The sequence below is a fragment of the Podarcis gaigeae genome (genome assembly GCF_964106915.1).
Source record: "Podarcis gaigeae genome assembly, chromosome: 5".
NCBI classification, from domain to species: Eukaryota; Metazoa; Chordata; class Lepidosauria; order Squamata; family Lacertidae; genus Podarcis; species Podarcis gaigeae.
In genome coordinates this window covers 85,909,252-85,934,339 of record NC_139681.1, presented here as the reverse complement: position 1 = coordinate 85,934,339, position 25,088 = coordinate 85,909,252, and the positions used below count along the sequence as shown (strand labels likewise).

General features: G+C 45.0%; 1 protein-coding gene across 1 annotated transcript; it reads right to left on the bottom strand.

Moving 5' to 3' along the window:
* Window positions 1-9,409: 9,409 nt before the first annotated feature.
* On the bottom strand, window positions 9,410-22,951 carry CLDN11 (claudin 11). Its single transcript, XM_083739962.1, has 3 exons — window positions 22,479-22,951; window positions 16,057-16,221; window positions 9,410-10,557 (listed from the first exon to the last, which is right to left on the bottom strand). Exons 1-3 carry the CDS (start codon window positions 22,702-22,704, stop codon window positions 10,325-10,327), a joined length of 624 nt encoding a protein of 207 aa, XP_083596088.1. The 5' UTR covers window positions 22,705-22,951; the 3' UTR covers window positions 9,410-10,324.
* Window positions 22,952-25,088: the final 2,137 nt, after the last annotated feature.

The following is a 25,088-nucleotide window of genomic DNA, read 5'->3' as shown; positions in this document are numbered from 1 at the left end:
AGAATTCTCAAAATAAACATTTCCTAAGGAATAAGGAAGGGCTTTGGGATTTGTGCCATTTACTGTATTCTTCTGCCAAACTTTTCCCTGGTTGCAGCAGCCTACTATTGAGCTGTTGTCCATTCCCAAAGGATCCTACTCTTTTAGCTCAGAGAATGAAACCTTGGAGGAGTGATGAAGAACCTGGAGTCCTCAAGATGTTGTCGGACTCCAGCTTCCATCGTCCCTGGCCATTGGCCATGCCAGCTGCAGCTGATGGGAGTTGGAGTCAAACACCTTCCACGAGACCACAGGTTCCCCACCCTTTCCTTAGAGGAGAAAGAAGGTCCTGTACGACTTTCTTTCATAGAACGAAAGGAAGCAAAATTCCCAGACACCCTGAAAGCATGTTCTAAATGTAGAAATAAATAAATAAATTCTTTACCCATTTTATGTCACTTCTTGCGAAATCATGATGCACTGGCAACATTTTTCCTTTAAAAACAGGCAGGGAGGAAAGTAGTGCAGGACTGTTGTTGTTTGTAATGTTTATATCATAATCTAGGTGAGTGCCTTCATATATACCAGGAAATCAAAGTTAACCCACAACATACACATGAGGGATTATGTTTGTAGAGATCATGGAACTCATAACAAGCCAAACCAAATGTCAGAATGGAGATGAAATTTAGCTCACCTGGTTCAGGTGTGATTTGGTGTGTTTTTCACGCTCCTGCTCAGTAACAGTTATAATGATCAGACTACTATAGTGGGAATATTGAAGAGAAGGACCCGCCCCCTTAATGGAGCAGTCAAGGGCACTCCAGTTCTGCTTCAACACAAACTCTTTTCATGTTAATAATGTGAATGCTTTTTATTTCAGCAGAGAGAAACAGGCACATTTCAAAACCTGGGTTTTTTTAATTCTTTTGTATAATCACAATGATACACAACATTTCTAAAATTCAGCTCTCTGATCTTTCTCGTACCAGGAGGGCACAAATTCAGACTGGATTCATGCCATAGCAAAATATCCGAGTGCCGATTTTTCTGTTGGGATGCAGAGCCACCAGATGTGATGTTAATTGTGCAAGTACATTTAACATACCTAAAGCTTCTTAAAATTCAAATAGTTATGGATCCCAAGCAGGATCAAAACCATCGTGTGTGGAAAGGGGGGTTAACCTCCTTCCCTTCCCCCACCTCAGTCGCTTTGACCCCAGATGAAAAGTGTCTGTTGGCGCCAATGGAAATTTTCATCCCAGGACTAATGGATGTTTTGACTGGGAATTTTTATTGTCAACTTGGTTTTTGGGAGCCCACTGACGTCTTTTCCAAAGCTGGAAAAGCGCTAACTAGGCCTTCAGAAGGAGGCGGGAGCATTCGAAGACCCTGTCAGAGCCTTCCGGCTCCTTCTCAAAGATGCCCTCTTGGCTCAGCGCCCCCTTTTTGCACACCCATAAATCCACCCCAACAGGAAATTCATTGGGAATTTGTCCCACGGAAGCCCAAGCGAAATGAGCAGCAAAAGGACATTGGAAGGGTCAACCTCTATTAGAAACTGCCTTTTTTAATTTGAGATGTGACTCTTGAATGCAAATCATCCAGTGAATACACACTTCCTGTTCCTGTGATAAACCTGAATTGTGTTTTCTTGCTGCCACAGCGTCTTTGGTATAAATCAGGGTGGCAAACCTGCGGCCCTCCAGATATTGTTGAACTCCCAACTCCCATCAGTTCCAAACAGCATGGCCACTGGTCAGGGAATCATTTGTTTATTGATTGCATTTCTATCCCAGGTGTGGCATACACACTTTTCCCTCTCTTTGTTTTATCCTCACAACAACCCTGAGAGGCAGGTTAGGCTGAGAGGCAGTGACTGACCCAAAGACACCCAAGTGGGATGGGAGGTGCTGACCAGGTAGATATGAAGGACCAGAAGTCTCCCAACCAACCACAGCATGTACACAGTGGACATTTTTCCTGCATGATAAAATAGGAGATTGGTTTGGGGCGGGGGGTGGGGTGGGGTGTTACAGAGGTGAGGGATGGAATGCAGTGTTTTCAAGATAATGGAAAAAAAACATTTGGAAATATTACAATGCAGCTTGTTGTGACATCATTGTACAGATGGAAGCCAATTTGAGTGTTCTCTTATAATGGCAAGCGTGCCCACCTGAGAGGTGCTAGAAATGAGTTCGAGTTCCGGCTGGGGGGGGGAAGCCCCATTTGCAGCTATTAAAGACACAACAACAAGGCCAAGGTTTTGGGTGAAACTAACATAGCTACATCTTGATGCACCTATCCTGCTCTTTCCGGAAGAAAATCGCGAAAGTGTACTGTTGATACGTACCTCAGTTAACTCAGAGCATCAGCTATCGCTGGCCAAACAGCAGAGGTGGAAATTCCACCTCAGCTCAGTCTCAAATCATGCTTTGCGATGGAGCCATTTCACATGTTCAGCGGCTAAGTGACGAGAAATCAAGCAGTGCGCCGGCCTGTGTGCAAACAGGCCTGTGAGAGCTGAATGGGCCTCAGGAGTTTTAACTAGGGATGGGAAACTTTGGCGCTCCCAGATGTTGTTTGCCTACAGCTCCCAGCAGCCCCTGCCTCTATGGGGCAACCGGTCAGGGATGATGGGAGTTGCAGTTGAAAGAGCATCTGGAGGCCCACAGGTTCCACAACCCGGATGGACAGGGCTCCACACATCCCAACAAATGAACAGTAACTTGACGCATGCAACCTTTTGCACATTCCAAGCTGTTCCCTCTATGAAAGCAAATGGAAGGCTCTGGAGAGCTTGTGAAGCCCTTGTATCTGCAAAGGGTACAAGTGGACTGGAAGAGGGGGCCACTACAATTATGTTATTACAAGGCCCTGCACTCAAGCTTTGTTGCTGCAAAAGACTGTCACTGTGTGCGTGTGTGTGTAGACGTAACAATGGCATTTGTGTCCAACATTCAAATCTTTCTTGCTTTCATTTCATTTGGTTTCTATATTGTCCAAGTTGCAATTGTGTTTTATTTGTTTTTTTGCAGGTAGCATTTCCTGCTGTAACAATTCTCTACAGTTCTGGTATGAAATTGATGTATTTGTTTAAAAGGGAAACAACATGTTTGTTCTCTGACTTATTTATTTTTTGTGTGGTTCCTGAACCCCATTGGTGCACTATGCAATGGGCTTTTGTGGTGTGTCATGACGAAAGTTTATGCAGATATCTTAATGGAGTGACCTTTATTTTGAGAATGATTGTGTTGTTGACTATTACATAATATATATAAATATAAATATGTTGACTTACTGACACATGGAAAAGAAATCTAAATTTACCAAATGTGTATATTTTAATAGATGCATAAAGCTTCATTGTGTGCCTTTATATTTACAAAAATAAAAAAACAGGGGTTTATAAAGAAAGCCAGAGAGAAAAAAAAATGTCAACTGAACTGTCCATACCTTTTAAATGAAATATTAAACCAAAAAAGAGAGGGGAGGCGGGAAGAAATCCAACAGCCTCTATGCTGATATATACAAATATATGTTTAACTTGCCAGTATCTGAAGGTCTGATATTTTTCAATGCTAAAATGAATTAAATGTAAACAAATTTTGCCTTAAGAGCTTGGGTGGGAGGGAATCCTTTGTAGAGAAACAGTTGAAATGGGCTGATTTTGGAATTTATTTGCATTGTTGTGGGGGGTGGATAGTTGTTCGTTTACACAATAAAACATGGGGGGGGAAATGACTGCTGACTGAGTTTTAGGGGCATTCCTGTCATCCTCTGTCTACTTTTTATTCTCTCTTTCTCCCTCTCCGCCTACATTAAACTGGTATCAAATTTTTAATAGTTTAACTGACATAGCTCGAAGAATCTTTGGGAATGGTTTGAAAAACAGAACCTACAACAAAATGCTGCAGTGTTCCTGTTCAGCTATGCCCTTTTTCCAGGATCACTTCATTCCATTCCTTGCCCCTCCAACCATTTCCCATATACAGTGGTACCTCAGGTTACGTACGCTTCAGGTTACACACTCCACTAACCCAGAAATAGTGCTTCAGGTTAAGAACTTTGCTTCAGGATGAGAACAGAAATCGGGCTCCGGCAGCGCAGCAGCAGCAGCAGGAGGCCCCATTAACTAAAGTGGTGCTTCAGGTTAAGAACAGTTTCAGGTTAAGTACGGACCTCCGGAACGAATTACGTAAGTGCTTAACCTGAGGTACCACTGTATTCTCATTCTCCCTCCAATAGTCAGATGACATTCTGTGACCAATGGGCATGTTCAAGCTTCCCTTACCTTAGGCAGTTCCTGGAGTTTCCCTCCCAAATATATTTTCTACTTCCACACACCTGCAGGGTTCTCCCAAGCCTGTTGATACCTCCCCTTTTGTGCTTGCTGCTGTCTCTGCTGGCATTGGAGAACTTAGCTTGCTATTCATCATTATCCCTTCACCAGCCGCTCCAAAAGTGGGTTACAACAACATAAAATTCTGCATTCGCAATTTAGAAGATAGAAGGTGGCTGATATTGGTCACAGGAATCATAGAACTGCAGAGTTGGAAGGATCATCTATTCCGACCTCATGCAATGCAGGAATCTCAGCTACATCATACATGACAGATAACCGTCCAGCCACTGCTTTAAAACATCCAAGGAAGGTGAGAAGGAGGAATAGGGTGGGTCTCAAAAACTCAGGGGCCTTAGGTGTCACACGCCAGGGCAAAGGTGTGTGCCCAGAAACTTAGTTCAGTAGGTACAGGGTGAGACTCAAGGTTGTGGGTTCAAGCCCTATGTTGGGCAAAAGATTCATGCATTGCAGGGGGTGGACCTGATGGCCCTCATGGTCTCTTCCAACTCTACAATTCTATGGTTTTATTATTCTTCAGCATATGATGAAAGCTGTACAGTGAAGGTGCCCAGCGACACACCTGTGGGAAGGAATTTCCATAAACCCTGGAAAGAGGGATTAAACCATTCTGGAAGCTGTAGCTCTGGGAGGGGAGTAGGAGGGTCTCCTAACAAATCTCATCACCCTTAACAAACTACAGCTCCCAGAATTCATTGGGGGAAACCATGACTGTTTAAAGTGGTATCATAGCACTTTAAATGTATGCTGTGAATGTGCACTGAATCGATCTTCTCAGTCTTTCTGCCTTCTCAAAACTCTGAGCTCCACATGGTAAGCTAGGCCATGTTGCAGATTGCAAATGTAATTCCTACCCTTAGGTGGGCACATCTCGTCACAAAGAAATATGAACCACGAAGCAACGGCATAATTAAGATCGTGGCGTGCCTTTTATGCTGAAAAGAACCCATCATTCGAACTGGTTCTGCTTCTGCTGGTGCGGCAGCTTGCAAGATTTAAAGTCACACATGCAAATTTGACTCCATGCTCTTTCACCGGCAGTAGCTGACCTCATAGCTGATAACAATGTCCCCCTTTGTATTTCATCTTCTCCGAGGCCAACAAACTCCGTGGAATGTCTTCCTTCTCCAGAGTATCCACAGCTGAAGCTACAGACAGTGCGTAAGAGTCACTCCTGCCTAGCACCATTAGTGGCTTGGAGGGTGGGGGAGGGGAGAAGGAGGAGGAGGTGCTGCTGCTGCTGCTGCTGAAACCATTGGCATTTGTGACTCTGCCCCTCCTCCATCACCCACTTGGAGAGCAAGGGAGCTTCTTGCCCAAAGACAATGCCTCTCAGTGATCCCATCAGGCTGCTAAACCTTTACATAGCTTTTGGGGGTAGCCATGTGACCTACTGTTAGCCACTATTTATAGCCTGCCGAACACAGTACCACCCTTGTGCGGTCAGCTTTTGTTGTGGTAGAGAATGCTATTATCCTCACTCCCATGCCACCCCCCTATGCATACATCAGGCATGGACAATCCATAAACTTCCACAACACAGAGTTTACATGGCATGTGGATGTTGCACCCAAGAACCCAGAGGAGGACAATTCAAAGGCAGAAGAGTCAATGTCCTATTTATTCAAGGAAGGAGCTATGGAAGAGTCCGCTCCACCTGTATACCAGGAGGCATGTTCCTGCAATGTTATCGCTTGGTAAGCTGGCCATCAACATTGTCCTGGCCATCAACAGTGTGGGAGAGTGATAAAATGTAGATCGCTATCTAGAAGGAGGAATCATAGAATTGGAAGGGACCACTGCCCACAACCATCCCTGGGTGGGCTCGAACCACCAGCCTTCTGGTTAGCAGCCAGATGCAATAACCCATTGTGCCAGAGGGCATCAGATGTGACTCAGGCTGTGTGTACACTCCCATTTACTCTTCATTCAGTGTGCTCCCACCACTGGTTTGTGAAGCTGTGTCCACACACAATTAGCCACAATCCACATCTATGCTGTGGTGTCATGAGAAATATTGTGTTTTGATGTATTCCCCACCCCAAAAAACCTAGCTCTGATCTGACTTGAAAACATTAAGATAGCCAGTGATCAGGGGATGGTAACCTTAGATGTGTACAGTTGGGGTGGTGGTCCAATTTGGAGGCCAAAGAGACATACTGTGAGTTATGCTGAATCTTTGCTTCCCTATCTGCCGCCTGTACCCCAACATCACATCTACTTCTTCATTTATTGCAGTTATATCAAGGCTCCCATCCAGCCACTGACCACACCCAAACCTGTTTGGCTTCAGCAAGGTTCCCATATTGCATGCCTTGAGATCAGGCCATGGGCCTATTCCCTCAGTGGGGCTCCCATTATCAGAAATAAACTCAGACATTGGAGAGAAATGGCTGGTGGGAAGGGAGCCTAACAAAGACAGTCAACAAGAGAAGTAGCAATGAGAATAGTGCAAATAAAATCCACGCCATTAGTGTGTGGAAAATAATTTGCATATTTTTTGAATACTGACTGTCGGATTATATTTAATTGTTCGGAAAGTTTAAAGTGGTACTCTTGTTTGCCCCCATATTTTGTCCATTGTGAAATTTGCCAGTGATGTTTGTTCTTGTGCTCTTCCTTTGCCTGTGGTTTTACCCCAGTGCATGCTTAAAAGCCAAACTCCACACTACCTTGAGGTCTTCTCAAGGAGACACAAAGAAGCGTAGGCTTTTTGGTGGAGGCAACCAAGGGAAACAAAGACTTTAGCAGCAGAAAGGTCATGGGAGGGGAAGGGCAAACTAGAAGGAGATATACTGTTTGGTCCAGTCTCCATTTCACAGGCCAAGGTGTAGTTGGGCCATGGGACACCCTTCCTCCAAGGAGCTCAGGATGCCTTGCAATGTTTCTCATTCACTCTTTTATCCTCACAAACATCCTGTGAGGTAGGATAGGCAGAGAGAGTATTTGTTCAATCTTAGTATCATAGAACCGTAGAGATGGAAGGGACCCCAAGGTCCCCAATCTCATCTACCCCCTGTGATGCAGGAATATGCAGTTGTCCCATATAGGGATCAAACCTGCAACCTTGACATTATCAGCACCATGCTCTAACCAACTGAGCTGCCTCAATTTCTTAATGTGACCCAGTCCACTTTCTAGCTTGGTGGAGTTTTGAAGCTAGGTCTCCCCATTCTTAGTCTGGCACTCAACTCACTATGTCACACTGGCTGGGATATCTAGAGAAGCCACTGCTCATTTTACCACCTCATGTCACGTTGCAGAGGGCAGGTTTTGCGCATTTCTGCACCTATACTATTGCGCATTTCTGCACCTATACTGTAAGTTGAGAAGGCTCAGGCTGTTTGAGAACACCTGTAACCGAACATTTTGTTGGTCAGGCAGAGAAGCAACTCAGAGTTAGCAGCTTTATATGACTAGGTGGAACGCTATTGGTGCCTTATATCACCTGACCCCTATTGAGCTGGTAGCTCAGTACTGCCCTCAAGGATCCAAAAAGGTAGTGCTGAACTCCAGCAGAGAGCAGGCCAGCCCAGTAGTATTCCCTTAAGGAAAGCTCAGGGGAGCACCTTTCCCTTTCATCTAAAATACCTGGTTCAAGACCACAGGTGCTTTTCATATATACATATATACTGGAAGATAGGCCAGGTTAGTAAAATAACAGAAATATGAAACACACCGAGTCTGAAAATTTAACAGAATCCAAATGCTTGCTGTTAGCATTGCACATGCATGTGAAACTATTGTTGGAGCACTAAACTTGGACGCAATATCCAAAAAAAAACACAACCCTGCCATGCGAGAAAGAAAAGATCTGCATATGCTCTTTGCTGAAGCCATCAACAAATACAATCAAATTTGTCAATGAATTCCAGCTGTGGAGTCTCTTGCTACAATTGCCCTCTGAAATTGCCATCAGAGATGGAGCTTCCATTATTCCCATGCTGCTTTGCGGCTTACGCGTCCCGTTACAGCTTTGGCTCAGCCCCATCCCAGCCATCTGAATGGGATCCATTCAGCAGAGAGCAGCATGCATAAAAACAACACCGTCCACAATCTCAGGCCAGTTTTCACAAAGCTGCACATCTGTGTGTTACACATTCCATTGTGGCGCCCACATCTCACAATGGCAGCGCTTATTGTTTCTTTACGGGGCATAAAGCAAGTAACTGTACGCGGAGCCTATGATGTAATGCGCACAAATGTTCTGCCAAGGATCTGTGGAATGATAGTTCACATTGTGAACATTGTGTCAAGAGGGAGAAGGAGAATGAGAAAACAATATGAAATTGACACAACAAATTACAGTGAGTGACAAAACATGCATTTTGTTCGGAATCTGCTTGATTGCAAAAGGCAATTCAGTGCCAATATACCCAGTGTCAATGTGGCGATCTTAAACTCTGCATCTTACTTTGGATATTACTGTTTTTGACATCAAATTGTTCCATTTTAAAGTTTTATGTTTTATCATGACTTTTTGAATTGGATCAGATTATTATAAGGTGTTCTTTGCTGCATATTTTGTTGCTGCAAACTGCCTTGTGTATAGTAATATAGAAAGGCGGTATACAAATTAAAAGTGAAATGAAATGAAATTTTTCAGCCGACTTGGGTGATTGTAAGTCATCTGCATCCTGTAGCAAACACTAAAATCAATGAGATTTGGTTACTTAAGTGTGCACGAGGAAGATGATATGAGTTTCAATTTATTATATAATTTAGCTATTAGAATTACAAATTTCAGAGAAGTAGTTATGTTCATTGCAGTAAAACCAGTAAAGAGCCACCTTAAAGACAAGCAAATTCACTGGAGCATTGGCTTTGATGGCTATCCCTTACTTGGTCAAATGTTGAAACTGGACAGAATCTCAGGGTCCATTAAAACATATATCACACTAAATTTGCTAGTCTTTAAGGTGCCTCGGGTTGCTCTTGTTTGTGTTATCATCATTATTCCTACAAATATATTTATAGCTATACAACACACACATTCAGATCTACTAGAAAGACAGAGTCAAAACAACACAGGACAATAAGAGAGCCACAAGCACAAGGAGAAGAAAATAAACTAGTAATTTCAACATTTATTTCTGTGTATTTTACAGTATTTCACTTAAAGACCAAAAGCATCATCAGTATTCATTGGATTTTTTCACGGAACTGGCAACTGATAGATTATAGTAATTTTTTAAGATAAGTTCCACTTCAATAGTGCATGTCAGAATACAAATTAATTGGAACAAAGTAAAAAATAAAAATAAACTACATTTAGCAACAAACCTGTACAAAAGAAGGGGAGGTTGCGGGGAGCAGCCCCACCGCATGTATTTTAAGGCTATGTACAACTGTTATTTACCTTGCAATTAGAAACTTTTCGCTTCATCTCCTTCATACTGATGCGTTTAGACAAAAACACTGTTACTAAAGTGATCAAATTCCTTGAAAACTTTTGCCGAGAAAGCAAAGAGATTACTCCCTAATCTCGTGAAAAAGAAAACATTTGTGCAGATGGGAAAGTACGGTGTCTTCCTCTCCCTTTCGTTGTAACTTTCCCCCAAAGGATGACCTTGGATCTGGGGGAGTTGGGAAAGGAAGTAGTTGGTCACTTTTTCTGAGAAAAAGACTGGCAATTCAAACAATCCAGGTGGGTATTTGTTAACTACCTTCCTAGACTGAGGGAGAAGGAGGAAAGAGGGGAAAACTTAATGTTTCAACAGTGAATATATAAGCCTTGGGCAGTGAGACTTTTATAAGGGCTGACCTCGTCATTTATTTATTTTTGCTACAGGTTTCTATTAAGGCAAACCGGTGGAGTTTATTGCTTAAGAAATATCACACTGTTTCTTTGAATCTTCTGCAAGGGATGTGGTCAACCTTTGCGCAAAGATGCAAGCAAGCGCAACACCTGGAGCACAAAGAAAACCCATCCACCCGTTTTGAAACATTTAGTGATAAAGGCGCAGGAAGTCTCAGGATCATTTATACATGGGCGCTTTTAGCATGGGTTGGGGAGCTGGATCCTGACCCATAGTAGAAACGGTTCTGGCCAAATGTTTCCGCATCACCCGAGCAGCAGACAATGATGCAACCGCCAAAAAGGCAAAGAGCAGACCCAATCCAGCCCGTGTAAAGGGAATATCCAAAGCTCATGATCATGGTTTCACGGTGAGCACTCACGGGGAACCAAATCGTAGCCACAACGCCACACAGAGCTGGGGAAATATTTGGGGGGAAAGGAAAGAGAAAGATGGTCATTGTTCAGCAGGGAGCACAGAACATCATGCAAACATGTAATAATTTTAATCGTTCTTTTCTGTGATATCTGCGCTGAGATAGGGTTGCTTTCATTTATTTGCAAAAAATCATCTCCCACCAACATTAAGGAAAGGGTCACAGAAATGTGCAGCACAAAATCAACAATAAAATTGCATCCGTGAAACAAACAGAAAATACATCACAAAACAGTAGATCAAATTAGTACACTAAAATAGGTGGATCACCCCTTGGAGAAAGATATGGGCTAACCCAAACTGTGCACAGTATTCCAAATATTAGATGTTTCTCATGTAGTGATTCAGGGATGGGAGTGGTTTCCTTTTAAGTCTTCCAGGGCCTGGCCTAATACCTTCACTTCCTCTTTAAGCCACAGGAATCAAAGGCAATAAGATCCTCAAAAGATAATATGCATCTTAAAAACCACGCTTTTTAAGAGGAAAAGAAAACGGCGTCCACATCTGAGACTCATCAAACTGGGCAATACTTTATTTCCTGTGGAAGAGAGCTGCACTGGATTTGGTCCCTGAGAAATCAGTCAAATAATAACAAAACTTTGGTACGGCTACATTTGTTCCAGAGACCACATTGAAAGATGTCTTGAGGCAGTGTCAAAGTGCTGAGGTTACACAACAGAGAGAGAGGGAGGGAATGGAGGAAAGAAAACAGGGCCAAAAGTTGGGTTTAAAAGCAACAAACACACTATTTAGCCGGTGGGAGAATGTGACACAAAATGGCAGCGGCTATTACCGTGTGAGAGCGGGTTGCATCAGGTAAGGGGACACCAGCCTTAGGGGGCCTTTGGGCACTTTTGCAAGGTGGAGGAACTGCTGTGAGCATCACAACAAACACAGCCCTGGAACCAAGCACACACTGTCTCCTACCTGTCAGCTTCCTTTAACCCTAATTTCATCAGGTGGGGGAGCAAAAGAGCAGGCACCCAAACCCTCTAACATTTTTCCGATGAAAATAGGGATGTCCTAAGGAAAAGCGGGACATTCCAGGATCAAATCAGGAACCCAGAAGGCTTCTGTAAATCCAGGACTGTCCCTGGGGAACAGGGACATTTAGAGGGTCTGCTGTTGCCTAGATGGCCTAGGAGATGGTGTTGAGAAGGAATCAGCAGCTGTGGTGCATGTTGGCACCAATGGCATGAAGAAATGTTGTCACGAGGTCCTGGAAGCATGAGCTGGAGGGCAATGAGCTGAAGTGGTTCGCAGTGTGAGACAGAGCTGCTCTGCTGCATCCTAGCAGGTGCATTATTGTGTGGCTCACAGGAGGGAGAGGCTGCAGGGAGGTCAGCGCTGTGCAAACACAGGGCAGAGCCAACCGAGTGCTCTTGCCAGCATGTTTGCACCACACCAACCTTCCCTCCCTCTTTTCCTCCTGGGAACCAGCAGCAAGCCCCCCGCTGCTGGGAAGCGAGCAAAGCAGCTCCATCCCATCCAGCAAGCCACTTCTGGCAACTGAGCTGCTGGCATGAGGGGTGGAAATCAACACACTAGTTCTCACTCACCTTGTTCACGTATAGGGTTTGCATGTCCTACATGCCCCTTAAATCTGTTCTGGGTTTTCCCCAACACTTCAGAGCAGGATTTGGGGAGGACATGGGGCACATGGGAGAGGAGAGGGCAGAAAGTCCTATTGCGCGAGTGGAGATCCTTGCATTGATCAGACATGCCTAGATATCTGTTCTTTAGATATTCTAGAACGTATTTTATTTCTCTGTTGTGGAAAGGCTTTTAATCTTCAAAACCCGTTAAAGGTAGCTTTTTCACATTCAAATTTCCCCCCCAAAAATGTGTCTGTTTGAGAAGAAAGCTTGTTGAACGCAAAGGAAAATCCCTACAAAAAAGCTTGCAGAAGAATTGCTGGAAGTGACTGGGGGTGACCAAAATGGTGACTTCCAGATGTTGGGGACTACAACTCCCATCATCCTTGACAATGCTTGCTGGGGCTGATGGAAGCTGTAGTCCTATACGGCTTAGGACCCTCGTACCTACGGGACCGCCTCTCCTGGTATGTCCCACGGAGGACCTTACAGTCTTCAAACAAAAACATCCTGGAGGTCCCTGGCCACAGGGAGGTTAGGCTGGCCTCAACCAGAGCCAGGGCTTTTTCGGCTGTGGCTCCGATCTGGTGGAACACTGTCATAAGAGAATAGGGCCCTGAGGAATTTGACATCTTTCTGCAGGCCTGCAAGACAGAGCTGTTCCACCAGGCCTTTGGCCAAGGCACAGTCTGACCCCCTCCTTTAGTAATCCTCAGAGAACTCTAGCCCAATGGTTGCCATTAATTTGATTTGAACTGATTTTATAATGAATTGGTTTTATAATGCTGTATTATTTTACTGTTGTTAGCCGCTCTGAGCCCGGCTTCGGCTGGGGAGGGCAGGATATAAATAAATTATTATTATTATTATTATTATTATTATTATTAGTCCAAAATACCTGGGTGGTACCACATTTGTTACCCCCTGCCTTACTGAATATTTGTTTATGCCTCATTGCTGCCTTTGATCAATCATATTGTGGTTTTCCAAACCATTTAAAAAACATTCCACACTGCCTAAAGCACTTTGAAAATTCTTTTCTCTGTTTCCAGTCTCATTCTGTGTATTAAAACTCCAGTATGCTGTCAGATATGATGAGCAAACAGGGTTACAGGGGGCATATAAAAAACCATCAAGCAGGATGGAAGGGTGGGCACCTCTGATATGATTGTCAACCTCTGTTTTCAGCTGTCATTAAATCAGCTGGAAGATCAGAGCTTGCTATTTTCCTGGCAAGCCGCCAACAGCTATTCTGCGTTGCCTGCTGTCTTCTGCTGTGGCCTGGAGCAGATGCACTGCTGCCGGATCTCCCAACCGTGGTTAGGAGGCTGCCACTATCTAAATATTTAATATGCTGTGCTCTTTGCCATTCGCACAGCAGCCAACATGGCTTACAACAAAGGTAGAAGCACATAGTCACATAGGAACCTGCCTTGCACTGTTAAGACCATGAGTCCATTTAGCTCAGTACAGGCAATGACTAATTGATGCCTCATTGGATCACAGAATTGTTGAGTTGGAAGGGGTTCCCCAGGGTCATCTAGTCCAACCCCCTGCAATGCAGGAATCTCAACTAGATCGTCTGTGCATGAGGGGTGGCCATCCAGCCTTCGCTTTAAAACCTCCAAGGAAGGACAGTCCACCACCTCAAAGCAGTTTACAAAAAAGATAAAGCAATGAAATCCAAGAAAAAATTACAATACTTAAAAATATACCAAAAATTGAAAAATTGAAAAATTAAAATTCCCACCATCATTTCTAAGCCTCTGGGTAAGCTTGCCTAAACAAGAATGTTTTTAAGCAGACACTGAAAAGAATACAGCGAAGTTGCCTGCTTGCTGTCAATAGGCAGGGATACGCAGACCTATTGGCTTAAGAGACAAGTATATTATGGAATCATGGAACTGCAAAGTTGGAAGCAACCACATGGGTTATCTAGTCCAGGATTTTTTTCCCTCAGCAGGAGGAAGGAGGTGGGAAAAGCATGAAAATAGGACCTTTCGAACATAAGCTTTCCTGCTTGCTTGCTTGCTTGCTTGCTTGCTTGCTTGTTTAAGTATTTGTTTGTGAAAGAAAATTGGGGGGCAAATAACATTTAGGGGGCAGCCCCCCATTAACTATGGGCCTGCAAAGCCCTGTTTATTTCTGAAGTTCTCCTCAGTCTGCATTGCACTTTGCACTACCATAGGTCCATCTCTGCAAGACAAAGCAAGAAACTAGTCCACCAGTTTTTGCCTGACAATTCCTACCATTCTGGGTTTATTGCTTAGATCGTGTGGCCTGCAGACAACTCGAAGCCTCTACTGCAGCTGGACACGTCTCCGCTTAGCCTCTCTGGCATGTTGGGGGGAACCGCACAGAGCGCCTGCTATAAATAAGGCATGATGTCAGCTCTGGCTGCCACAGGGAGAGAGCCGACTTCAGGGCAGGACGGCACAAAGAGGCAACTCTCTCCTCAGCCGCCCCCCACCTCCCCCTCAGCTAAACAAGCGGGTGAAAACAAGACACCAAGGCCTGTTGTTAGGAGATGAGGAGGCCTTGAGAATACGCAGGTGCTGGAGAAGACTGTGGAGCTCATTGTTATCAGGGTGATACTGACTGGGTCTTCCACCCCACTGGAAGGGGGGGGGGGGACATAGACTGGACTGAGAGATGCTCCAAGCCACTGCCAGGGGAGCACCCCACACTGAGCAAAGCTGTGGAGGGCACACAGGGACAAGTCTCCCTCTCCAGGGTTTTATAGCCGCAAGGTCCACAGCTGTGAACCAGGCCTTTGCACTCTGTTTGCAAAATGTTAGCTACTCCTGGGATAGGGCAGGGGAATAGTAATAAGCCTTCCTGCAGCCTCCCCCAATTTGCTGTCATCAAGATGTGGGCTACAATAGGGTTGCGAGGTCAGGGGTATCTCAGACCCTGAGATTTCAAGGCCCCAAAGTGAGATTTGGGAGCAGCCCCTGGTGATGTTCCTCTGCTCTCCCTCCCATCACTGAGCCCTGGAGATGGAGGTTAATTGGGGAGCAGAGGCGTAGGAAGGTCAGGTGGTACCCGGTGCAGAAAGTTTCTTCTCAACCCCCCCCCCCCTTGTTTGTATTTGTTTTTTGCCTGCAAAAATGGTTTTACATTATTTCATATTTTCTTACAAAGGAATGTGGATTCCTTTGAAAGGCAACTATGGACAGGGAGCAAGGAGGGCAGGACCCTCCCTTCCTTTAGAGAAGCCTTTCTCAACTTGTGGGTGCCCAGATGTTGTTGAACTACAACTCCCATCACCCCTAGCTAGCAAGGGCCAGAGCTCAGGGATGATGGGAGTTGTAGTCCAACAACATCTGGGGACCCACAGGTTGAGAACTGCTGCTTTAGAGAGTCTATGCAATAAATTGAGGCTGGCTTCAGCCAGGTTGAAGCTTGCAAGCTGCACATGTAGTCTTCTCAACAAACAAACAGATTTAAGGCACTTTCTTCCACCTGGAGATTCAAGCCCTTCTTCTGCCACCTAGAAGAGGCAAGGCAACCCTGGAGACTGCAGGTCAGTCCTGCACGTCTGGCAACCCTAGACTACAAATCCCACCAGCCCCAGCTAGAATGGATAGTGCTCAGTGATTATGGAAACTGTAGTCCAGCAACATCTGGAGAGCACTGGCTTAGGAGAGGCTGCCTTAGTGTGTACTGTTTTTTTAAAAAAATGGACCCTCTAGGTCATTCTGAGAGTCTGGGTTCTGTAATGTTTGCAAAGTCCTTATCTTTCTCCCCAGGTTCCTACAAACTCAGGCTTTCCTTTAGGACACCTTGAAATACTACTGCATCCCCCAGTTGGAAAACGTGGCCTTTTGCAGATTAGGTTGGCGTCACTGGCAAGTGAGTGAGCCAGGCTGTGCCCATATCTTACCCAAGAGTATTAGCAGGATTCCTCCCAGCTGGGAACGCCGGTACTTGGCCACTCCAGGTTCATTGCCCATCCGGATGCAAGGCAGGACAGTCACCAGAAGGAACACAGCTGGCAGTCCCAAAACAGAGGCTGCAATCATCAGAGCCCGACACGCCTGGACGTACCCTGCCAGAAGGAAAAAGTGTTCAAAACTCAGGTGCCTCCTAAAAGGTGCAGTAAGGTATATTCATATAGGAGATCTGGAAACCTGGAGACAGTTCAGATGCCTTTTCCAGACGGCTATCCATTTACACAGAGGAATGCATGCACGCCCCTTCCTCTCATCCGTGCCCTTTGAGTAATGGGCATGTGTCCTCCTTTGCAGAGCACAGCCCTCTGTTTGAAGGAGTCCTCTGTTTGAAGGGCTGATCAGTTCAAGTATGGTTTGAAGGTTTAGGTGTTCATTTAAAGGGCATGACTCCCCCTACAAAAGAATCCTGGGAACTGTAGTTTGTTGAGGGTGCTGGGAATTGTAGCTCTGTGAAGGGTAAGCTGCAGTTCCAAGGATTTGGGAGGGGGGATCTCACATGCTTTAAATGATTGCTTCACACGAAGCTAAAAAACCCCCAGAAGGGCAAGTAGGGGCCTTGAAGTTGTCCATCAGCAATTAGCATGTGATTTAGCCATCTGCTCCACCACTATAATGAGGTGCATTGCGTTTCAATTTACAACAATTATTTATTAATGTGAATCTGTGTGTCTAATTTGCATATGCAAATTTTATGCAAATCTGCTGCGCTCTTTCGGCCTCTTTTCTTGGTGATGCACAAGGGGCCTCCAAAAACAAAAGCTGGTGTGTGTGATATTCTGCTTCCGAAGCAAACGAAACAGCAAGCTCTCCACAGGTGTGTCCACGAGAAAACAAAGACTGGAATTTTGACTTTTCAAACTCTCCTAAGAGTATTTCGAGACAATTCGCTTTCTGCACAGCAGAAGTGCAACTGTTACTCCTTACCTGCAAGAGATCTAAAATCTGGACTGCGTGTATCCAGACATTCTACTGCAGCGATGCTACATTTTCCCAGCACTCAAGCCACAATGGCTACATACAATACATTTACAGTGAAGCACACACACACACCGAATCAGGCTTCCTCCACCTCGGTCCTCCAGATGTTTTGAGACTACAATTCCTATCATCCCTGACCACTGGTCCTGCTAGCTAGGGATCATGGGAGTTGTAGGCCAAAAACAGCTGTAGGGACGAGGTTGAGGAAGCCTGCTCTGAATCCTGGGAACTGTAGTTTCACCCACACACAGTTACAATTCCCAGCACCCTTAGCAAACTACAGTTCCTAGGATATGTGAGGGAGGATTCTTTAAATGCCTGGTGTGTATGGAGCCAGTATTATTTTTACTCTGAAAATGTTGTCTCCACTAACTGGAGACACTATACAGTGGTACCTCTGGATGCAAATGGGATCCGTTCCGGAGCCCCAGAAGAGAACGCAACCAGCATCCGTGTGTCTGCACATGCATGGGTCACGATTCGCCGCGTCTGCGCATGCGCAAGCGGCGAAACCCGGAAGTAACGCACTCCGTTACTTCCAGGTTGCCGCAGCACACAACCTGAAAATACTTATCCCGAAGCTACTTCAACCTGAGGTATGACTGTATAGAGAGAGAGACTGGGGGCAGAGGGACTTGGCTTTTATTTACTTATTCTGATTTATACCCACCCCCTTTCATCAAAAGACCTTAGGATGGGTAACAACATGTAAAACAGATAAGCCAAACTATTGCTCTTAATAATGTAATGAGGAAAACTCACACACCTATCTGTATCATGCAAACAGATCAAAAGATCTCATCACTCAAAGGTCTGGAACAGGGGTAGGCAACCTAAGGCCCGGGCCGGGGACTGGATGTGGCCCAATTGCCTTCTCAATCTGGCCCATGGACAGCCCAGGAATCAGTGTGTTTTTACATGAGTAGAATGTGTGCTTTTATTTAAAATGCATCTCTGGGTTATTTGAGGGACATAGAAATTTGTTCCCTTTTTTCCCCAAAATATAGTCTGGCCCACCACATGGTCTGAGGGACGGTGGACCAAAACTGAGGTACCATTGCCAATAAGACCCTCCTGCAAACCACAGAATATCACCCAGCAGGGCTGTCCCTACCATTAGGCAGAGTGAGGTGGCTGCCTCAGCCAGCAGATTTTGGATGTCATGAAAGGGCAGTGAAAATGTAATTTGTTATTGTTGTATTTTTACTTCCAAAGCACTTGCAGAGGCACTTGTGGGATTTTCTGCCTCAGGTATATAAAAAAAACACACATCTTGGATGCTAAGCAGATTAGTGGAGGAGGGAAAAAAGCAGAGCACCATTCACTACTCTGCCTCAGGCAACGAAATGCACTGGCCCTGCCACTCAGTGGTGATATTACTAATAGGACCCCTTCAGATGATCTCAGAGCCCAGGCAAAACAGAATGGGGTGAGGGGTTTGTTAACTACAGTGCTTCTTCAAGTAGATGAGTTCTAAGTTGGTGAGGCCTGTGTAAGTCAAACCTAAAACTCAAATTCTCAAACCTAAAACTCTGAATTGGACTTGGTGACAAATAGGCAGCAAGTAGATTATTTTTTTTAGGACTAATGTAATGTGGTCCATTAAAGCTCTGGCTGCTGTATTTTGCACCAGTGGTAGCCTCCATATTGTCTTCACGGGTAGCACCGCATCAAACAAATTATAGGAGTCCAAACAAAAAGTTACTTGACTGTGAAAGGGGGAGGCCGTATCCAGGAACAGCTATAGCTGGAGAAACAGCTAAAGTATGCATGAGTATGCTCTTGAAATTAAAAATTCTGGAGCCTGAATGAAGTCTAGGCCAGAACAGATACAGTGAGAACAGCTAGAGGAAAACCTGGTATTTTGAAAGGAAAGCCCTTCTGGATCAGAGCAAAGTTCCATCTAGTCCAACATTCTGTACCCTACAGTGGCCAAGCAGATTCATCTGAGAGGTCCACAAGTAGCATTGTGAAGGCATAATACCAGAACCCAGAGCTATCCAATGAAGCTGAATGTTGGAAGAATCAGGATAGACAAAACAAACTACTTCTCAGAACCGGGCCAGCCATGAGGCAAGGTGAGGCAACCGCCTCAGGCAGCAGATCCAAGGAATCCATTCCCCCTGCCAACCCCCACCCACTCCTCCTTCTACTCCCCTACCACTGCAAAGAGGCAGGTGTGTGTGTGTGTGTGTGTGTGTGTGTGTGTGTGTGTGTGTGTGGTGAGGACTGCAGAAGAAGAGAAAGTGAAGGGGGAGCGCCATTTTCTTTTTTCCTTCAACCAGCAAAATGTCCTGGCTTGACCCTGGTACCTCTTCACAAGATGTGGTGGTGGCCACTGACCTGGATAGCTTTAAAAGGAGCTTAGAAAAAAATGTGGAGGATAAGGCCATTAATGGTTGCTGGGAATCACAAGTGGGGAGAGTGTTGTTGTGGTCTTCCCACGGGCATCTGGTTGGCCACTGTGAGAACAGAATTCTGGCCCAGATGGGCCTTTGGTCTGATCCACTGCTACAGCAATGTTGTCAATGAAGGCCAACAACTGCCTTTAAAAAAAAGAAAAGAAAAGAGCATTTATATTAGGCATTATTTAAAAATTAAATTAAAAAATCATAGCAAAGATGCTTAAGGACATAAGAAGAGCCTGCTAGATCAGTCCACTGACCGATCAAGCCTGTTCTCACAGCAGCCAATCAGCTCCCTATGGGAAGCAAGCATAAAACCACAAGGCCCAGAACAGAGCTTTCCAAACTTTTCATGCTGGTGACACACCTTTTCGGACATGCCTTATTTCACGACACAGTAATCCAGTTTTACTAGGAAACTGGAGGTTCAACTAAACCCTTTCCAGCCCCAAGAGGAGCATGGGGAACGTTCGTGTGACACACCGTAGCCAGACACACAGTTTGGAAAGCAACAAAGGACAGTGCAACAGGAGGCATCCTTTGACCTATGGTCTTCTGATTCATCATGGACCACGCTTCCTCTGCTGACATTTACACTGGGTGAACGTTAAGCAGTCAACCTGTGTGCCCTATCGTGTAAGCAAACTAGAGACTGGCAAAGAGGAACACTGAGTGTGCAAGGAGCCTCTGTGCACAACTGAAATGCTGCTGCAATGCAATGTGGGATTCCCAGCTTCAGAGGCACTCTAAATGCCAATTGCTAGGAAACAACAGCAGAAGAGGCATTCATAGACTGCTTGTGAGCTTCCCAGAGCCATCTTCGTACCTACTGGGAAACACATGAAGCCAGACCATTAATTAGATCCAGAAGCAGTCTTCTTATATTCATTTGAACACTGCACTAGCATGCAAGCATGGCAAGGAACTTTTAACGCAGTGGTGCTCTGCATGAGTCCCTGCACAGATAGGCTCCTCACATTGTATGTCAGGCCTACAACTTGCCCACCCATGAGAGCTTACAGCATGCAGGGGGTAACAGTGTGAAACCAAAAGGTCTCTGATTCAAACCTCCCCTCGTCTTTGAGCTTATAGTAGGTGGCTCATGCTCATCACACTAATCCTATACATTATCAGCACAGCAAAAAAAGTATGATTATAAGAAAAGGCCTTCTGGATCAGATCAAAGGTTAGCCATGTCCAGCATCCTATTTCACAGTGGCCAGTCCAATGCCCCCTGGAAACCAAGAAGCAGGGCTTGGAGGCAATAGGCCTCTCCCATTGTTGCTCCCTGTAAGCTCATATTCTTCAAAGCATTGTGCCTCTGAAGTTTAAGACTGCATATCAGCCTTAAGATAGGTAGTCAGTCAGCAGCAAGCAGACTTATACTGAATTAGACCACTGGTCTAGCTAGCTCAGGGACGTGGGTGGAGCTGTGGGTTAAACCACAGAGCCTAGGACTTGCTGATCAGAAGGTTGGCGTTTGAATCCCTGTGATGGGGTGAGCTCCCGTTGCTCGATCCCTGCTCCTGCCAACCTAGCAGTTCGAAAGCACATCAAAGTGCAAGTAGATAAATAGGTACCGCTCCAGCGGGAAGGTAAACAGCGTTTCCGTGTGCCACTCTGGTTCACCAGAAGTGGCTTAGTCATGCTGGCCACATGACTTGGAAGCTGTATGCCGGCTCCCTCGGCCAAAAAAGCGAGATGAGCGCCGCAACCCCAGAGTCGGTCATGACTGGACCTAATGGTCAGGGGTCCCTTTACCTTTACTAGCTAGCTCAGTATTGCCTCAGTGACAGTGGCTCCCAGTGTATCAACCAAGGATCTCTCCAAGCCTTGCCTGGAGATGCTAGGGATTAGATTTGAGGCCTTCTGCATGCAAAACAGATGTTCTGTCCTGAACAGTCCCCTTTGGTGGAAGCTTTGTACAAGGGCTTCGTTTTGCACAATTGGGACATTTTGTGTACGCAGCATGTTCTCTCACTGATCCACCACAACCCTTCTCTAACCCTTTGTGAATTTTGTCTGATCTCCTCTTAAAGATTCCTAAGCTTGCGACCGTCACCACCACCTTGTGGCTGCAAGTTGCATAAATGCATTGCGAGCTGTGTGAAGAAGCAGCCCTCTCTTTTGTCTCTCCTACCAATCAGTTTAAGAAAGAATGTCAAAGCAGCATGCATGTAAATATAACAAAAAAGAGCAAAAGCAGTATTTGCTCTTCTGCAGACATTTAAATATCTTCTACCATCGTAATAGCACAGAGTGCAAGCTCAGAAGCCCTCAGTTTGAATTCAACCATCCATACCCACTAAATTAAACCTGGAGAGACCCCTATCAGCATCCAGATGTGAGGTACCTTATTTGATCATTACTCCCACTGAATTCAGTGGAATTTAAAGCATATTTGTGTATACTTGGGACTGAACTGTAAAATAATATGCTGATCCATCTTTCGTTTGTGGAGTTTCCAAGATTTCCACTTCTGCAAAATAATAACCGTCTGCTTGCCTGAGCATGCACAGAGTGCATTTCCCTAACCACAACATACAAGATTAAAGACCAATGCTGCCTGGTCAAACTTTCAGCAGAAGCTGAACCCAAGCAACTTTTTCTTAAAATAAAAAGAAGATAATAATTTATTAGCCAGATTTTGCATTTACCAAAGTCAATATACCCACACACACGTCTCCCACTTCGTAGAACTTCTTAACTTTCCTGAATGCTTAACTTTCTCCTCCCATCCTCCTTCCCTCCAGTCCCTGTTATTTTCCCAGCAGTGGATTGTAAGATCCTTGGGACAGAGACTTTTCTTTTTTCTTTCTTTCTTTCTTTTTTTTTTTTTTTTTTTGCTTGTTACTCTGTAAAAGCACCTTGCACATGAATGCAACCAAATAGCCATCAGAGCCGCACTGTTGATTTCAATCTGCCCTAAAGTCCCAAGCAGCCCTTGGGAGTTTTTGGATAGCCCATACCTGGCAAGATGAGGATGTCCACCAGCGGCTTGCAGTGATAGAGGCCCGTTGCCATGACACAGTCTGCCCACAGCCCTTTGGACCCCAGCTCATCCATCTTCCTGCAGGTGGTGATGGTATAGCCGCAAGTCACGACCCAGTCATTGGTGGAGGTTGCCACAATCAAGCTAATCCAGCCGACAAAGCTAGCCACAAATCCCGTGAGGTGCAAGCAGGTGGCAACCATGATTCTCCCCCGGGCCGGTGAGCCAGGCAACCCAGCAACTTAAGAGAAGAGGGTGGCTGAGGGTTGCTGCAAGAGTCAAAGAAGCGTAGAGGCTGAGGAGCACAAAGTGGCAAGGTCTGCCTTTGAGCTGTCAGCAGAGAGGACTGGAGGCTGATGTGATGATGGGCTGGAGGATACAAAGATGCCTCACATCAGTTAGTTCGGCCTCTGGGAGGAGTCCACTCCCACACAGCTTGATGGGAGGTGTCATGCAAAATGCCAAGGGTGTGTTTCATCTCCCTCCCCCCTTTTCTTTTTTTTAAAAAATCTCTTCAACTAAACAATGGGAGAAGTTAGCCTACTGAACTCAAAAATAAAAGCCAGAAGGAAGAAGCTACAACACAGATAGGGGCTCAGGCCTTCCATGTGACACTGAAGAGCCTTCGATGTCTGTACAGTGGTACCTCGGGTTACATACGCTTCAGGTTACATACGCTTCAGGTTACACACTCCGCTAACCCAGAAATAGTGCTTCAGGTTAAGAACTTTGCTTCAGGATAAGAACAGAAATTCTCCGAACAGAAGAACAGAAGTGCTCCGGCGGTGCAGCAGCAGGAGGAGGCCCCACTAGCTAAAGTGGTGCTTCAGGTTAAGAACAGTTTCAGGTTAAGAATGTACCTCCGGAACGAAATAAGTACTTAACCCGAGGTACCACTGTACTGAATTTGAAATGATTTTTGCATAGGAAAGTGTTTGTAGAACATAGAACATGCTGAATGTGTGTGTGAAATGGCTTTGAGATATTTTATGGGAAATGATTAATAAACGGAGTTAAATAATTGCAAAACTCCATCCACTGCAGCGTGAGGACAGATTTTGCAAAGCACTTTTGGCTCTGTCCCAGAATGAGAGGCAGTGATTTATTTTTTTCTAGAGAGGAAGTTGCAAGTCCCATGAATGGCAATGGCCCCATTGCAAGGCGTGTGGGCCTCAGCAGATGCCCAACAAGGCCTACTGTGGATGATATTGAACATTCTTTCATTCCAGAGTTTTAAATGCATTTCTCCATGTGGTCTCCTGACCACAAAATGTCTGTTGTTGTTTTTCCAAGTGGATTTGTCACAGTGGAGCAACAGCATTTTAATCCACTTTACGTGTGCAGCCTAAATTCCTCAGTATGTACCTGTATCACTCCTGCAAAACACTGGCATTCTGGAGGTGTCCTCTGAGGGGGGTTTGCATTCTTAGATGATTAAATGTACTGCATACCTTACTGTAGATGCCAGCTGGCCTGCCAGAACCTCCACCCCCCCCCAAAAAAATACTGCAAGCTGGATGCTTGGCAGGGAGGTAGGTAAGGGTACAAACTCATTCCAAACAGGTTGAATATTGAATCCACAAACAAACCACTCATTAACACCATCCATCTCATCAGGTTGAGGGTTTTTTTGGGGTAGGGCATCATCCACTTTATTAATCTCAAACTCTAATTCAGCACTTTTATTGCCTTACCCAAATCGGGGGGGGGGGGGGGAGGAGCAAGTATCTGGAGGGTCACAGGTCCCCCGCCCAATCTAAGTGATTTTTATTATCAATTAAAGGTTCCAAGGTGGCTCACAACACAAAAAGACAAGATAAAAAGCACAAAATGCATAATAAAAGCAAGAACAAAAACAAACCGATAACTGCCCTCCTTTCCACACATAAATTTAAGAGGGTATCAGATGTTAATCAGCTGAAGGCTTTTTGTCTCGTGCCTGGCGTATAATGAAGCTGCCAGCTGAAACTCCAATCCTAAACACAGCTATATGGAAACAATGCATTTAAAATCAAGGTGTAATTTATGATGCTCAGAATAAATTCTTTTAAAAACATACTATTTTAATATGCATCTTAATTTAGTATAAAGAAGTTCTGTAATAATAGAACAAAATTCACTCTGCATCCTGGCTGTCTGAATCTCAAATGAGAACAGTCTAAAGAGAATCTGCTTCTTCTGGTGCTTCAAATGTTCAAATATTCTTCATTCTGAAAGCGCCGCAGAACATCATCTGGGTTTCTTTCCACTGATAAAATATGCTTGCAGTGACCACTAGTGGATTTTTTCTGGAACTGCACTCCAGACTGATTAGGTACACAGCTCCAAGCCCGGGAGAGTTAAGTTTGCTGTACATAGGCCTGGTTCACACAATGTATATGCCTGGTTCACACAATGTATATGCCTATCACATGAACTATTCACAATCAGTGATGCCACTAGGGATCGACCTCAAGTCCAACATCCAGGGCTCTGCTCCCCCTGCCCAAAGACCAACCTGAGAGCTGCAGAACTCAACACTTGATGACTGCCAGGTGAACATGTGAAAATGTTGCTGCTTATACAATTCCTGCTGCTGTTTTTCAAT

Excerpts from the sequence above, each read along its gene's own strand:
- CLDN11 (XM_083739962.1), bottom strand. The coding sequence starts at position 22,704 with ATGGTTGCCACCTGCTTGCACCTCACGGGATTTGTGGCTAGCTTTGTC. Across the intron at positions 16,222-22,478 it reads GGACATCCTCATCTTGCCAG|GGTACGTCCAGGCGTGTCGG; the intron begins GTATGGGCTATC and ends TCCTTCTGGCAG. Across the intron at positions 10,558-16,056 it reads AATCCTGCTAATACTCTTGG|CTCTGTGTGGCGTTGTGGCT; the intron begins GTAAGATATGGG and ends ATATTTCCCCAG.